At 46.9% G+C, this 16,081-nt stretch overlaps 1 protein-coding gene across 1 annotated transcript in view; it reads left to right on the forward strand.

Annotated features, from left to right (window-relative positions):
- LOC306932898 (unconventional myosin-VIIa-like) overlaps positions 1-16,081 on the forward strand; it is a gene marked incomplete at its 5' end in the record, with an annotated part of 67,389 nt that overhangs the window by 25,932 nt on the left and 25,376 nt on the right. Inside the window, 9 exons of the mRNA XM_079514874.1 lie at positions 1,665-1,757; positions 4,903-4,997; positions 6,918-7,002; positions 10,564-10,782; positions 10,964-11,071; positions 11,872-12,078; positions 13,407-13,619; positions 14,292-14,468; positions 14,793-14,885. Coding sequence (XP_079371000.1) covers positions 1,665-1,757; positions 4,903-4,997; positions 6,918-7,002; positions 10,564-10,782; positions 10,964-11,071; positions 11,872-12,078; positions 13,407-13,619; positions 14,292-14,468; positions 14,793-14,885 — 1,290 coding nt within the window. The remainder of the gene's footprint in view (positions 1-1,664; positions 1,758-4,902; positions 4,998-6,917; positions 7,003-10,563; positions 10,783-10,963; positions 11,072-11,871; positions 12,079-13,406; positions 13,620-14,291; positions 14,469-14,792; positions 14,886-16,081) is intronic.

A 16,081-nucleotide genomic window follows, 5' to 3' on the forward strand; every position in this document is an offset into this window, starting at 1 on the left:
CCAGTAAAGGTCAGAGCAGAGATCTTCTTCCAGGATGAACAACAGGGTCCATTTTGTGGAGACACTCACTATGGATGAAGCAGCTCTGTGTCTGCATGCTTTCATTAACACACTGAGTGGAACCTGATTCCTCCCTGTTGATGTTGGAACCCCACATGTTGTTGCAGTGCCACTCCCTCTCCAGGGCGGGCGTGCGTGCGTGCGTGCGTGCGTGCGTGCGTGCGTGCGTGCGTGCGTGCGTGCCCTCTCTCAGGTTAACATTTGTTAAACCAGATTTGATGAGGGGCTGCCATCGTGCAAACCTCCAGCTTTTCACCAGAGGAGAAATAAATGTCAGAGCTGTAAATATGAAATACTTGCTTAAACATGTAGCTAGGTGTAATGTTAGAGACCACAGAAGACATGTAAATATGAAATACATGCTTAAACATGTAGCTAGGTGTAATGTTAGAGTCCACAGAAGGCATGTAAATATGAAATAAATGTTTTAAAAACATGTAGCTAGGTGTAATGTCCACAGAAGTGAACCTTTCAAGCCTGTTTTCTCAATTCGCCGTTTCTCTGCAAGACATTATTCTATAAGCCATATCTCCAAAACTGGTGGGTCAAACTGAACAACCAATATGTCAATTTGAAGATTCCCTGCTTTCATATGACATGAAAAAAAAGGGGGGGGGGGAATCCAATGTCAGACAAATCTGGTCACCTTTGGTCTCCATCATACAGTTACATCTGTGTATTTTGCTGCATTCTATCCTATTTCTATTGATGTATTTTATATATTCATCATGCTTCTTTTACTGACTCATCGTTCTGTGTTGCAACTACAACTGTTGAACACAACATATTTCCTTTGAGATTAAAAGGATCCCTGCCTAATAAGCTTTGTATGCATTACATTACATTACATTGTGATGGCCTATATAACATATAAATTATCTATTAGTTGTTGAGTGGTGCAACCACTCCAAGGAACAGCAATGTCCGTGTTAACCTATGTGACTATGTATGTGACTATGAGTACCAGTAGGGGAAAAAGTGGCGCTATTGTGCCAGAAACAGAGAGAGAGATAGTGCTGCACTGTTGCCTGCTAATGAGAGAGAGAGAGAGAGAGAGAGAGAGAGAGAGAGAGAGAGATAGAGAGAGAGAGAGAGAGAGAGAGAGAGAGAGAGAGAGAGAGAGAGAGGTGTGGGGGGGGGGGGGGGGGGGGGCAGGGGGAGAGGGGAGAGCGACTGTGGCTCAAGAGGTAGAGCAGGTCGTCCAATGATCCATGGGTCAGCGGTTCGAATCCCGGCTCCTCCTGGCTACATGTCAAAGTGTCCTTGGGCAAGACACTGAACCCCAAACTGCTCCCGATGTGCTGGTTAGTACCTTGCATGGCTTCCGCCGCATATGGGTGTATGAATGTGTGTGTGAATGGGTGAATGTAATGCACAATCTATGTAAAGCGTCTTGGATAAAGGCGCTATATAAATGCACCATTTACCACTTCACCATTTACCACCACTCAGTTCACACGGGTGTGATGTTTTTAAATGATTCCTATATCTCTGCACTGATAAGTTCATTCATTATTGTTATATCTAACAGGAGGAACTTAAAGGCACATGTCAGAGGATTAATTTCGTTTTTTAATTGGATATTTATTTGTTTTATCTACCAGGAGGACCTTCGAGGAACGTGTCAGAGGATCGCGGTGGCGGTGCTCGGCAGAGACGATGACTGGCAGATGGGGAAGACCAAGATATTCCTCAAGGTAAACTAAACTAAAGGGACATTCCACTCAAATTAAACAGAACGTAAAGAGACATTCCACTGAATTTAAACTGAAGGTAAAGGGACATGTCTCTGAGGGATGACCCAGTAGCACGAGAACCAGCTTTGTAGGTTGTGGTTGAAAATTGGTTGCGCTGCTCAGCTCAAGTTCAGGTTTTATTAGAAAACCTTATTCCATTGAAATATTTATGCCACCAGTATCAGACTGTGGTTGTACTGGTCAGCTCCCAGTACAACAGTATCAGACTGTGGTTGTACTGGTCAGCTCCCAGTACAACAGTATCAGACTGTGGTTGTACCGGTCAGCTCCCAGTACAACAGTATCAGACTGTGGTTGTACCGGTCAGCTCCCAGTACAACAGTATCAGACTGTGGTTGTACCGGTCAGCTCCCAGTACAACAGTATCAGACTGTGGTTGTACTGGTCAGCTCCCAGTACAACAGTATCAGACTGTGGTTGTACTGGTCAGCTCCCAGTACAACAGTATCAGACTGTGGTTGTACCGGTCAGCTCCCAGTACAACAGTATCAGACTGTGGTTGTACCGGTCAGCTCCCAGTACAACAGTATCAGACTGTGGTTGTACCGGTCAGCTCCCAGTACAACAGTATCAGACTGTGGTTGTACCGGTCAGCTCCCAGTACAACAGTATCAGACTGTGGTTGTACTGGTCAGTACAACAGTATCAGACTGTGGTTGTACTGGTCAGTACAACAGTATCAGACTGTGGTTGTACTGGTCAGTACAGCAGTATCAGACTGTGGTTGTACTGGTCAGTACAACAGTATCAGACTGTGGTTGTACTGGTCAGCTCCCAGTACAACAGTATCAGACTGTGGTTGTACTGGTCAGTACAACAGTATCAGACTGTGGTTGTACTGGTCAGTACAACAGTATCAGACTGTGGTTGTACTGGTCAGCTCCCAGTTCAACAGTATCAGACTGTGGTTGTACCGGTCAGCTCCCAGTACAACAGTATCAGACTGTGGTTGTACTGGTCAGTACAACAGTATCAGACTGTGGTGGTACTAGTGGTCAGTACAACAGTATCAGACTGTGGTTGTACTAGTGGTCAGTACAACAGTATCAGACTGTGGTGGTACTAGTGGTCAGTACAACAGTATCAGACTGTGGTGGTACTAGTGGTCAGTACAACAGTATCAGACTGTGGTGGTACTAGTGGTCAGTACAACAGTATCAGACTGTGGTGGTACTAGTGGTCAGTACAACAGTATCAGACTGTGGTTGTACTAGTGGTCAGTACAACAGTATCAGACTGGAGTTGTACTAGTGGTCAGTACAACAGTATCAGACTGTGGTTGTACTAGTGGTCAGTACAACAGTATCAGACTGAGGTTGTACTAGTGGTCAGTACAACAGTATCAGACTGTGGTTGTACTGGTCAGTACAACAGTATCAGACTGTGGTGGTACTAGTGGTCAGTACAACAGTATCAGACTGTGGTTGTACTAGTGGTCAGTACAACAGTATCAGACTGAGGTTGTACTAGTGGTCAGTACAACAGTATCAGACTGTGGTTGTACTGGTCAGTACAACAGTATCAGACTGTGGTGGTACTAGTGGTCAGTACAACAGTATCAGACTGTGTTACCTAGCTGACATGTTGTTGACACGTGTTAGGTTATAGGAAAGTGCCGTGGATGATGATGTATTATGGAGATTCTATGTGTTTCTGTGTCATTTGGACAGGTTGGGAGTGCAGATAGATACTGGGGGCAATAAAGTCTGACCTAACCTAAAATCACAGCCCAGTCATTTTAAAGCAGTGGTCTGGTGTCACAGACTCACACACAGCAGGGCACTGTGTTTACACCAGCGGTCTGGTCTCACACACAGCACGGCACTTTGTTAACAACACCGTTAGAACATCTGTCAAAGCACAGTGGGTCAGCAGCACTCAGGAAGTATAGCGCAGGAAATGGAACCAGCGCGGGGGTCATAGCCAGCGCTTCCCCGACAGGAAGTGGACAGATAAGAGGGACGGACGGACAGGATGGAGCACGGATCACAGATCAGAGGGCAGGAGAGGGAAAGGGGATCTCTTGTGCTGCTGCGTTCACATGGGCAGACGCAAAAGATTCAAAGATGCAAAGCTTTACACAGCGTATTTGTTGCTGTTGCAGCTGTTGCAGCTTTTGCAGCGGCTACAAACGACGGATGCATCTTTGTATCTTCATGTCGTTGGCTTCCATTGACAATGAATGGTAGACTGCATCTTTGCATCTTCATGTCGCTGGCTTCCATTGACAATGAATGGTAGGCTGCATCTTTGTATCTTCATGTCGCTGGCTTCCATTGACAATGAATGGTAGGCTGCATCTTTGTATCTTCACGTCGCTGGCTTCCATTGACAATGAATGGTAGGCTGCATCTTTGTATCTTCATGTCGCTGGCTTCCATTGACAATGAATGGTAGGCTGCATCTTTGTATCTTCATGTCGCTGGCTTCCATTGACAATGAATGGTAGGCTGCATCTTTGTATCTTCACGTCGCTGGCTTCCATTGACAATGAATGGTAGGCTGCATGTTTGTATCTTCATGTCGCTGGCTTCCATTGACAATGAATGGTAGGCTGCATCTTTGTATCTTCATGTCGCTGGCTTCCATTGACAATGAATGGTAGGCTGCATCTTTGTATCTTCATGTCGCTGGCTTCCATTGACAATGGATGGTAGGCTGTATCTTTGTATCTTCATGTCGCTGGCTTCCATTGACAATGAATGGTAGGCTGCATCTTTGTATCTGCCCCTGTGAACCCAGCATAATTATAGAAATACATAAATAAATATACACAAACTGCTGCAGCAGCAGCACAGCGGTCGGTCACTCTGGGGGTCTGCACAGTCTGCGAGGATGCACTTTTCTATAGTTGAGATTTATTGAGATTTAATAGAGATTAAATTAAAGATGGAGATCTGGCAGAGAAACACAGCTAGCTCTTAACATCCAGACAGAAACTCACTCCTCAGTGTTGAGAGGAGCAAGAATTATTACATTATATTGTGTGTTCATTCATTAACTTTCTTTTGCGCATTTTGCGATGTGTGTGCGCGTGTGTGTGCATGCATTGTGTGTGTGTGTGTGTGCGTGCGTGCGTGTGCAGGACCACCATGACATGCTGTTGGAGATAGAGAGAGACAAGGCCATCACTGACAAGGTCATCCTCATTCAGAAGGTGGTGCGAGGCTACAAGGACAGGTGAGAGGCTGGGAGAAACACCAACAACACACAGAGAAAACATTGATGTTGATTTTGTTTTTGTTTTTGGGGCCCATTATTCCAACTCAACTCAAACTTTATTCATAAAGCACATTTTTACAATGACCAAAAGGTCCACCAAAGTCAAAGTCGTACGATTTGTCACCCACGTTACCGCTGTGAAATTTGTTCTCCGCATTTGACCCATCTCTTGGAGCAGTGAGCCGCAGCCAAGGAGCGGTGAGCTGCAGCCATGCCACGCTCGGGAATCATTTGATTAGTTGATTTGACCCCCCAATCCAACCCATGCTGAGTGCAACGCAGGGAGGCATTGGGTCCCATTTTTACAGTCTTTGGTATGACCCGGCCGGGGATCGAACTCCGACCTCCAAGTTTCAGGGCGGACACTCTATCCAGGACTTTCCGGTATACTTTTCCTGCATTTTTCTTCTGGAAATACTTGTTTTCCTAAGGTCATTTTCACCTGGGCCCTACCTCCCTATCTGGGCCCTAACTGGCATTTTTTATGTACAAATTCCTGTCTAGAACATCTGTCTACCAGAATAGAGGAGGACATCCGTGGACTCCGGAGGGTCTCACAGCAGACACATGCTTCCAGAATACTATACTTTGCACTAGGGATGTCCCGATACACTTTTTTCGCTAATGATCCGATCCCGATACCTCAATTTCTGTGTTAGCCGATACCGAATACCGATACCAGTGTCGTGATCTCATGTTGTGTTTATAGCTATCTAGCTATATATCTTGTGTTGTGTTTATAGCAGACTCCTCACTCATATGTGCACTTGCAGTTTGGGCAACTCCAAAGCAAACTCCACATATCCCAACATTTTATTTAGCTGCCATAGTGTCAACCCCTTACCCTGTGTCGGATCTGTGGTTAGACTGGCATATTCGCCGATACCGATATGACCCCATATGACAAATAAGGGCCGATCCGATACTTTTCCCGATACCGATACAGTATCGGGACATCGCTACTTTGCACACACATTGCTCAGCATTCTGGCTGTAACATGAGCTGTTTTCCGCACCCAACACTCTTATTTCCGGGGCGCCCGCTGGCCTAGTGGTCCAGGCGCATCATGCCACATATAGGCTCTGGCCTGACAGCGTGTCGTGTGTTCGAGTCCTGTTCATGACGACCTTTGCTGCATGTCTCTCCACTTCTCTCTCTCTCCCTCTTTCCTGTCTATCTTCGCTTGATACTATCAATAAAGGCAGAAAAGCCTAAAAACAATTCTTTAAAAAATGAAAAAATAAAAACACTCTTAAGGTACCTGCACACTGGATGCTTTTTTCGGATTTTTAGTGTCTTTTTTCCGTCGGTATTCCTGAAAAACGCGTCCACCTTTATTGCCACCTAGTGGTTCAAACTGATGACGTCGGTTTCATCCGGGTCACACGGCGTCGGAGAGTCACAGAAGGAGGTCCATGTTGTTTTAGCAGGAGCAGACATGTCTTAGCTTTCGCCAGAAACGGTAATATGTCGGGCGCGATGCGATAAAAGAAATCACTATTTATCACTATCTGAACATCGGACGGAGTATTTTTCTGAGAAAAGAAGCAGCAAAGAGAAACTACAATGACTGGATCCTTATGGGGTGCACGTGCATCCGTCCCCATGCTGGGAGGTATACGCAGACCTTGCCTAGCAACCGGGACCAGGCTACAGGTTGGTGCTTATAGCGTTGGCCGGTTGGTTTTGATATGAAGCTTTTTCACGGCGATGTCGCTGCTTTGGCACCCAGCGGGAGGAAATATATCTCCGCGATATAACCCCTGCTATGGCGCTGATTGTGACCCTACGGCAGTTTACAATAAAAACCTGCAAAACACGACGTATAACACCTAATGGTAAACTGACTTGATATAATTTCTTCCTGCCTTCATAAGGTCGAACTTCCTGAAGATGAGGAAGTCAGCCATGTTTATTCAGAAGATGTGGAGAGGATATCACTGTCGGAAGAACTACGGAGCGGTGAGTTAGTTAGTTCTAACCCTCGATCGCACTATGGAGCGGTGAGTTAGTTCCATCACCCTCCATCACATGGAGCGGTGAGTTAGTTCCATCACCCTCCATCACATGTTGTATACCAGAGGTTTTATGGAGCGGTGAGTTAGTTCCATCACCCTCCATCACATGGAGCGGTGAGTTAGTTCCATCACCCTCCATCACATGGAGCGGTGAGTTAGTTCCATCACCCTCCATCACATGTCGTATGGAGTGGTGAGTTAGTTCCATCACCCTCCATCACATGTCGTATGGAGTGGTGAGTTAGTTCCATCACCCTCCATCACATGTTGTATGGAGCGGTGAGTTAGTTCCATCACCCTCCATCACATGTTGTATGGAGCGGTGAGTTAGTTCCATCACCCTCCATCACATGGAGCGGTGAGTTAGTTCCATCACCCTCCATCACATTGAGCGGTGAGTTAGTTCCATCACCCTCCATCACATGTTTGTTGTATACCAGAGGTTTTATGGAGCGGTGAGTTAGTTCCATCACCCTCCATCACATGGAACGGTGAGTTAGTTCCATCACCCTCCATCACATGGAGCGGTGAGTTAGTTCCATCACCCTCCATCACATGTTTGTTGTTTACCAGTGGTGTTTACCAGTGAGTTAGTTCCATCACCCTCCATCACATGGAGCGGTGAGTTAGTTCCATCACCCTCTATCACATGTTGTATGGAGCGGTGAGTTAGTTCCATCACCCTCTATCACATGTTGTATGGAGCGGTGAGTTAGTTCCATCACCCTCCATCACATGTTGTATGGAGCGGTGAGTTAGTTCCATCACCCTCCATCACATGGAGCGGTGAGTTAGTTCCATCACCCTCCATCACATGGAGCGGTGAGTTAGTTCCATCACCCTCCATCACATGTCGTATGGAGTGGTGAGTTAGTTCCATCACCCTCCATCACATGTTGTATGGAGCGGTGAGTTAGTTCCATCACCCTCCATCACATGTTGTATGGAGCGGTGAGTTAGTTCCATCACCCTCCATCACATGGAGCGGTGAGTTAGTTCCATCACCCTCCATCACATTGAGCGGTGAGTTAGTTCCATCACCCTCCATCACATGTTTGTTGTATACCAGAGGTTTTATGGAGCGGTGAGTTAGTTCCATCACCCTCCATCACATGGAGCGGTGAGTTAGTTCCATCACTCTCCATCACATGTTGTATACCAGTGGTTTTATGGAGCGGTGAGTTAGTTCCATCACCCTCCATCACATGGAGCGGTGAGTTAGTTCCATCACTCTCCATCACATGTTGTATACCAGAGGTTTTATGGAGCGGTGAGTTAGTTCCATCACCCTCCATCACATGTTTGTTGTATACCAGAGGTTTTATGGAGCGGTGAGTTAGTTCCATCACCCTCCATCACATGGAGCGGTGAGTTAGTTCCATCACTCTCCATCACATGGAGCGGTGAGTTAGTTCCATCACTCTCCATCACATGGAGCGGTGAGTTAGTTCCATCACTCTCCATCACATGTTGTATACCAGTGGTTTTATGGAGCGGTGAGTTAGTTCCATCACCCTCCATCACATGGAGCGGTGAGTTAGTTCCATCACTCTCCATCACATGGAGCGGTGAGTTAGTTCCATCACCCTCCATCACATGGAGCGGTGAGTTAGTTCCATCACTCTCCATCACATGGAGCGGTGAGTTAGTTCCATCACCCTCCATCACATGGAGCGGTGAGTTAGTTCCATCACTCTCCATCACATGTTGTATACCAGTGGTTTTATGGAGCGGTGAGTTAGTTCCATCACCCTCCATCACATGGAGCGGTGAGTTAGTTCCATCACCCTCCATCACATGTTGTATACCAGAGGTTTTATGGAGCGGTGAGTTAGTTCCATCACCCTCCATCACATGGAGCGGTGAGTTAGTTCCATCACCCTCCATCACATGGAGCGGTGAGTTAGTTCCATCACCCTCCATCACATGGAGCGGTGAGTTAGTTCCATCACCCTCCATCACATGGAGCGGTGAGTTAGTTCCATCACCCTCCATCACATGGAGCGGTGAGTTAGTTCCATCACCCTCCATCACATGGAGCGGTGAGTTAGTTCCATCACCCTCCATCACATGGAGCAGTGAGTTAGTTCCATCACCCTCCATCACATGGAGCGGTGAGTTAGTTCCATCACCCTCCATCACATGGAGCGGTGAGTTAGTTCCATCACCCTCCATCACATGGAGCGGTGAGTTAGTTCCATCACCCTCCATCACATGGAGCGGTGAGTTAGTTCCATCACCCTCCATCACATGTTTGTTGTTTACCAGTGGTTTTATGGAGCGGTGAGTTAGTTCCATCACCCTCCATCACATGTTTGTTGTATACCAGAGGTTTTATGGAGCGGTGAGTTAGTTCCATCACCCTCCATCACATGGAGCGGTGAGTTAGTTCCATCACCCTCCATCACATGTTGTATACCAGTGGTTTTATGGAGCGGTGAGTTAGTTCCATCACCCTCCATCACATGGAGCGGTGAGTTAGTTCCATCACCCTCCATCACATGGAGCGGTGAGTTAGTTCCGTCACCCTCCATCACATGTTTGTTGTATACCAGTGGTTTTCAACCCTGTTCATATCGAGGTCCGTTATGTATTCTGCATTTGAGCCACGGACCACCATTTGTTGACATTTAGCCTCTCAGACCCAAAAGAATATTTTGTTATTGTTGGATAAAATTTTGTCCACAATTCCATGCTGTATTGATGTTGGTACCATTAGGAGAGATAACAGGCAAACGTTGATCAAAAATCACAATTCTTCTACATCCTCTAATTGTGTAGACTTCTTGTAAATTAAGTAAATGCAGATGTTTAACTACAATTTAACTCTTGAGAGCGTACAAATGTACAAAATCATTTTGACAAGGGTTTAAGATCTATAAGGGTCCATTTGGTTACCAACTCTTCCATCCTTTAGCTAGGGGGGACCACCTGGAACCCCCTCGCTCAAGTACCACTGGTTGAAAACCACTGTCTTACACGTTTCCAAACATTTCTAAATGTTTCTGTCAGTGGTGCTCAACCCTTTTCATGTCAAGGACCTCCAGAATTATCTGTATTTGGCCGCGGACCACCATCTGAAAATATGTTGTTCCAGGGACCCCCTCCCAGAAGCAAAGATTTGAGTTCAAAACGTTCAAAGATTTGCGCCACATTTTCCCCGATTTAAAAAAATAGCAGATCTACAAGCTCGTAGCTCGGCACTCGGTGCCGCGCTATGAGCTTGTAGATCTGCTATTTTTCAATAGCTAATGTATAACATAATGCTTTAAAACACCAAAAGAGGTTCCCATCCCTGAATGTGTTTAAACTAATACGATCTGTTGTCATAATCTGTCATGAATTATGATCTTCCCACCTTTTTTTCCCGCCTCGTTTCCCGCCACATTTTCCCGCCACACTTTCTTTTCCCGCCTTTTTCCCACCACACTGCCCCGCCTTTGTTCCCGCATTTTTTTCCCCGCCTCGTTCCCGACCTACTCGTCTCGTATCCCGCCTCCTCCAGATGCGAGCGGGGTTCTCTCGCCTCCAGGCCATCGTGCGGTCCCGCAAGCTGTACGTCACGTACCACGTGGCGCGGCAGCGAATCACGCGCTTCCAGGCGTGGGGGCGGGGCTTCCTGGTGCGCCGGGCGTTTCGCCACCGGCTGTGGGCGGTCGTCACCATCCAGTCGTACACCCGCGGGATGATCGCACGCAGGCTGTACCGACGGCTGAAACTGGAGGTACGCACCGCACACACATTACTGCACAGTGCACAGTGCACGCACGCACGCACACACATACTGCACAGTGCACGCACGCACGCACGCACACACATACTGCACAGTGCACGTTATTATGTTATTGTTATTATTATTATTATTATTATTATTATTGTTATTAAATCTAAGTCACTCCCCTCAGTACCGGCGCAGACTGGAAGCAGAGAAGATGCGACTGGCGGAGGAATCCAAGCTGAGGAACCAGATGTCAGCCAAGAGAGCCAAGGCTGAGGCTGAAAAAAGTCACCAGGTCAGAGGTCATATCACTGACCCCTTCCTCACTGCATCACTGACCCCCTAACCCCAACACTAACCAACCAGTCACCAGGTCAGAGGTCATATCACTGACCCCTTCCTCACTGCATCACTGACCCCCTAACCCCAACACTAACCAACCAGTCACCAGGTCAGAGGTCATATCACTGACCCCTTCCTCATTGATTTACTGACCCCCTAACACCAACATTAACCAACCAGTCACCAGGTCAGAGGTCATATCACTGACCCCTTCCTCACTGCATCACTGACCCCCTAACCACAACACTAACCAACCAGTCACCAGGTCAGAGGTCATCTAGCATCAGTATTATAATGACTCAAATATTACATAATCTGCATATGAGCTCCCCCAGAACTTCAGGACATTGTGGTATTGCAGCTAAAACTGCTTCAGAAGCAAAGAAATTAAATGCCATGGAATGGTTATATCAGAGTGGTGGTTGGGGCTCAAACCATTATGAATAAGTTTGACATAGACAATATGATATTAAATATTAAAAACGGTTTTAAAATTCATGTTATAGCTGCTTTAATATATTAGCGCCCCTCACTTCACACGGGTGTGATTTTTTTTGTTATATAGAAGTGTTTTGTACGTCTCTAAATGTTCTGATGAATTGAAACTGGTGGACCCTGTTGTAAACAAGTGTACTGCTTCATGGCGTCGTCCGCGGTTAACAGTTTTTGTATTGAGTTGTGCTTGGAAATGTACCCATTCTGCATACTGTACTGTTAATAAATACTTCAATCAATCAATCACAACGTTCTCAGGAGCGTCTCAGCCAGCTCGCCAAGGAGGACGCCGAGATGGAGAGGAAGGAGAAGGAGGAGGCCAGGAGGAAGAAGGAGATGCTGGAGCAGGTGGAGAAGGCTCGCCAGGAGCCCGTCAACGACTCCGACATGGTGGACAAGATGTTCGGCTTCCTGGGGACCGGCTCCTTCCCCGGCCAGGAGGGACAGGCCCCTGCTGGCTTCGAGGTGAGTGGTGGTATGGTAGGGACAGACTAGCCTCGGAAACCCAGACGTTTTTATTTCCAGGGAGAAAAAAAAGTCTGGGACCGAGTCCACTTCAATTCGACATACAGTAGCGCAAACGTCGATCACTGATTTCTGATCGTCTGCACCTTTGTTAAATTGACGCACACACACTCACACACGTACACACACACACTCCTCTCTCTCTCTCTGTTGCTCTAATTAATTAGTCTCATGTCGCGCAGCTGCGTCTAGATTCTCCCGGCGGATCCTGCCGGGAGCTGCCTATGCCATAGAAAGCATAGGTGGGGCCCAGGCTAGGGACAGACAGACAGGCCCGTCTTTAAATCAAGGAAGCACGTGCACGTCTCAATCTCTCTGAGCATTTTACCGGGTCGGGAAAGTAACTTTTAAACAGGAGAATGCCAGCACTCACAGAACTGTCCTTTAAGGCACTTACAGTTGTATTTATTGTTTCATAACAGTGTTGATTTTGTCGACTAAAACTAAGACGAAAAATTACCTTTTTCCACTGACGAAAACTAAATGGAAACTAAATAAAAACTAAGCTATGATGACTAAAACTAAGACTAAATATACTGACAATTTCGTCAACAAATAAAAACTAGACTAAAATGTTAGTGGATAAGAGATCCAGTATGTCATTTTACAATTAGTTGCATGCTGAAAATAGCCGATCTACAAGCTCACAACGCGCAACGCGTTGTGAGCGATCAAACACTGTTTAATGCTGATGGCAAGACAGTCAAGCGGCACAGCATTGTCTGACCATTTGACAAACACATAAACATTAAACATATTTATTTACTCCAAAAAATTTATAGCTGTAAAACGAATTAATACATGTGAAAAAGGCAAACATCACCGATGTGTCATATACCAAATTGGTAGAATACTTTTTTGATCATAAGACCCAATTACTGAACTGATTGACTGAGTGGCATCCAGGCAATGCAATGTAGTCTATGCACTATATTGTCTGTTATACTGACACATGTCTGTCCTCACGCACACGCACACGCGCACACACACACGCACACGCGCACGCACACACACGCACACACGCACACACACACACACACGCACACACACACACGCACACACACACATCCACACACACACACACACGCACGCACACACGCACACACACACACACACGCACACACACACACGCACACACACACATCCACACACACACACGCACACACACACATCCACACACACACACGCACACACACACATCCACACACACACACACGCACACACACACATCCACACACACACACACACACACACACACACCCCTACAGGACCTGGAGAGGAGCGCGGCGCAGCGGGACATGCAGGAGGAGGACCTGGACGAGGCCCTCCCCCTGCCCGAGGACGACGACGAGGACGACCTATCGGAGTACAAGTTCGCCAAGTACGCCGCCACCTACTTCCAGGGAAGCTCCACCCACAGCTACGTGAGACGGCCCCTCAAGCAGCCGCTGCTGTTCCACGATGACGAGGGAGACCAGCTGGTACGAAAAAATAAAAACTTGATTTATTTTTGGCCATCGAGAAAAATGCATTGGGAATTATTTCCTGACGCTCTATACGCTCTATACTTCCGCATTTGACCACCAAAAATGTGGTGGTCAAACTGCTGCATGCTGGCTTCTCAAATGACGAGGGAATGAACTAATTGCTTTCAATTTCAATTTCCACTGAAACAAAACCTAAACTGGACCATACCATCAACTGGAATATACCATTCAAAAAAAGAGGATGAAATAACACAAACCAACCACAAGGTGGTGCATATGTCTCAACTAAAGAGGTCAGGGTCCAGAACAATAATCATTTAGCTGCGGGGACCCCCTGGAACTCCCTCAAGGACCCCTGGGGGTCCCCGGACCCCACTTTGGGAACCGCTGGGCATAGAATATTCATTATCTATCTCCTCTTGTAGTTCTCTGCTCGTTCAGGCCCGTTTTTGAAATGTCACATCACCCTCTCCATCTCTCCTTTCTCTCTCCGGTATACCTCCTCTGCCCTCCCTCCCTCCCTCCCTCCCTCCCTCTCTCCGGTATACCTCCTCTGCCCTCCCTCCCTCCCTCCCTCCCTCCGTCCCTCCCTCGCTCCCTCCCTCCCTCGCTCCGTCCCTCCCTCCCTCCCTCCCTCCCTCCCTCCCTCCGTCCCACCCCCGCCAGGCGGCCCTGGCGGTGTGGATCACCATCCTCAGGTTCATGGGGGACCTCCCGGAGCCAAAGTACCACACGGCCATCAGCGACGGCAGCGAGAAGATCCCCGTCATGACCAAGATCTACGAGACGCTGGGCAAGAAGACCTACAAGAGAGAGCTGCAGGCGCTGCAGGGAGAGGGAGAGGTGTGTGTGTGTGTGTGTGTGTGTGTGTGTGTGTGTGTGTGTGTGTGTGTGTGTGTGTGGTGTGTGTGTGTGTGTGTGTGTGTGTGTGTGTGTGTGTGTGTGTGTGTGCGTGTGTGCGTGTGTGCGTGTGTGCGTGCGTGCGTGCGTGCGTGCGTGCGTGCGTGCGTGTGTGTGTACTGTGTGCGTGCGTGCGTGCGTGTGCACTGTGTGTGCGTGCGTGCGTGCATGCGTGCATATATATATAATTCTCTCAGCCACAAGAAGAACAGTGTATATTTTATATACAGTGTGTATTTTCATAATATTTCTTCTCTCGTCCTGTAGACTCCTCCAGACAGCCACAGCCACAAGAAGAACAGTGTTCGCCACAAACTGGTCTCTCTCACCCTGAAGAAGAAGTCCAAGATCACAGAGGAGGTGAGGAGAGAGAGAGAGAGAGAGAGAGAGAGAGAGAGAGAGAGAGAGAGAGGGAGAGTATAATGTACTTTTCATAAGGGAAATAGGCGATCGCAAGCTTGTAGATATGGAAATATAATTGCTATTTTTATAATGTTTGTGAATTATTATTTTCTTACTTTATTTTTTTATTTCTTTAAATATTGATACATTTTAACAAACTTTCAACCGCAACAAAAAAAATGAACGATTGAGCTGTGCCTCGACCGAGGAAGACGATATACATGTATGTATTTATCTTGGTGCACGTGCTGTTGGTCTGTTGTACTTCCCCCACTGTAGAGTGTGTGCATGTGCACATCTTGTTACCGGGCGGACCGGGTTTTTTTTCCAAATCACTGAATGCTCCTTTAATCTTTGAGACAAGCATTATGCTACTGGCATTCTTTTTTATTTTTAGTAACTATTTGCGTAAAAAAGTTGTAATATGTCAAAGAATTTGGATTGTTTTTGGGAGCAGGTTTCACAAGCCAGGTGCATAGAGTAGAACAGCATAGACAGATACTTACAACTTACACATAATAACCTTTGCCATGAGGGAGAAATAAACTTCAACTTCAATATATGTATTGCACTTCAATATAATATTTATTGCACCTCAACGCACATCAACTGGTAGATAACAACAGTACACCAGGTGTAATTGCCTACACCAGTGGTTCTCAAACTTTTTGGACCTCAAAAGTCCAGTTTTTAAGTCTCAATATGTTGAAATAAAAGTAAGTAACCCTCATTTTGACGGGGCAAGACTATAGTATTGGGACAATCAAAGTCAAAGTCAAAGTCATACGATTTGTCACACACGTTACCGCAGTGAAATTTGTTCTCCGCATTTGACCCATCTCTTGGAGCGGTGAGCCGCAGCCAAGGAGCGGTGAGCTGCAGCGTGCGCCGCGCTCGGGAATCATTTGATTAGTAGATTTGACCCCCAATCCAACCCTTTGATGCTGAGTGCCAAGCAGGGAGGCATTGGGTCCCATTTTTACAGTCTTTGGTATGACCCTGCCGGGGATCGAACCCCGACCTCCCAGTTTCAGGGCGGACACTCTAACCACAAGGCCACTGTCTGGTCAAAATCAGTCCTGATGGTGGCGGTAACATCACCATTATGCCGATTCTTACCAAATAGAGCGAGTGAGCGATGACCACTTCCGGTT

This window comes from Electrona antarctica (genome assembly GCF_951216825.1).
Source record: "Electrona antarctica genome assembly, chromosome: 11".
NCBI classification, from domain to species: Eukaryota; Metazoa; Chordata; class Actinopteri; order Myctophiformes; family Myctophidae; genus Electrona; species Electrona antarctica.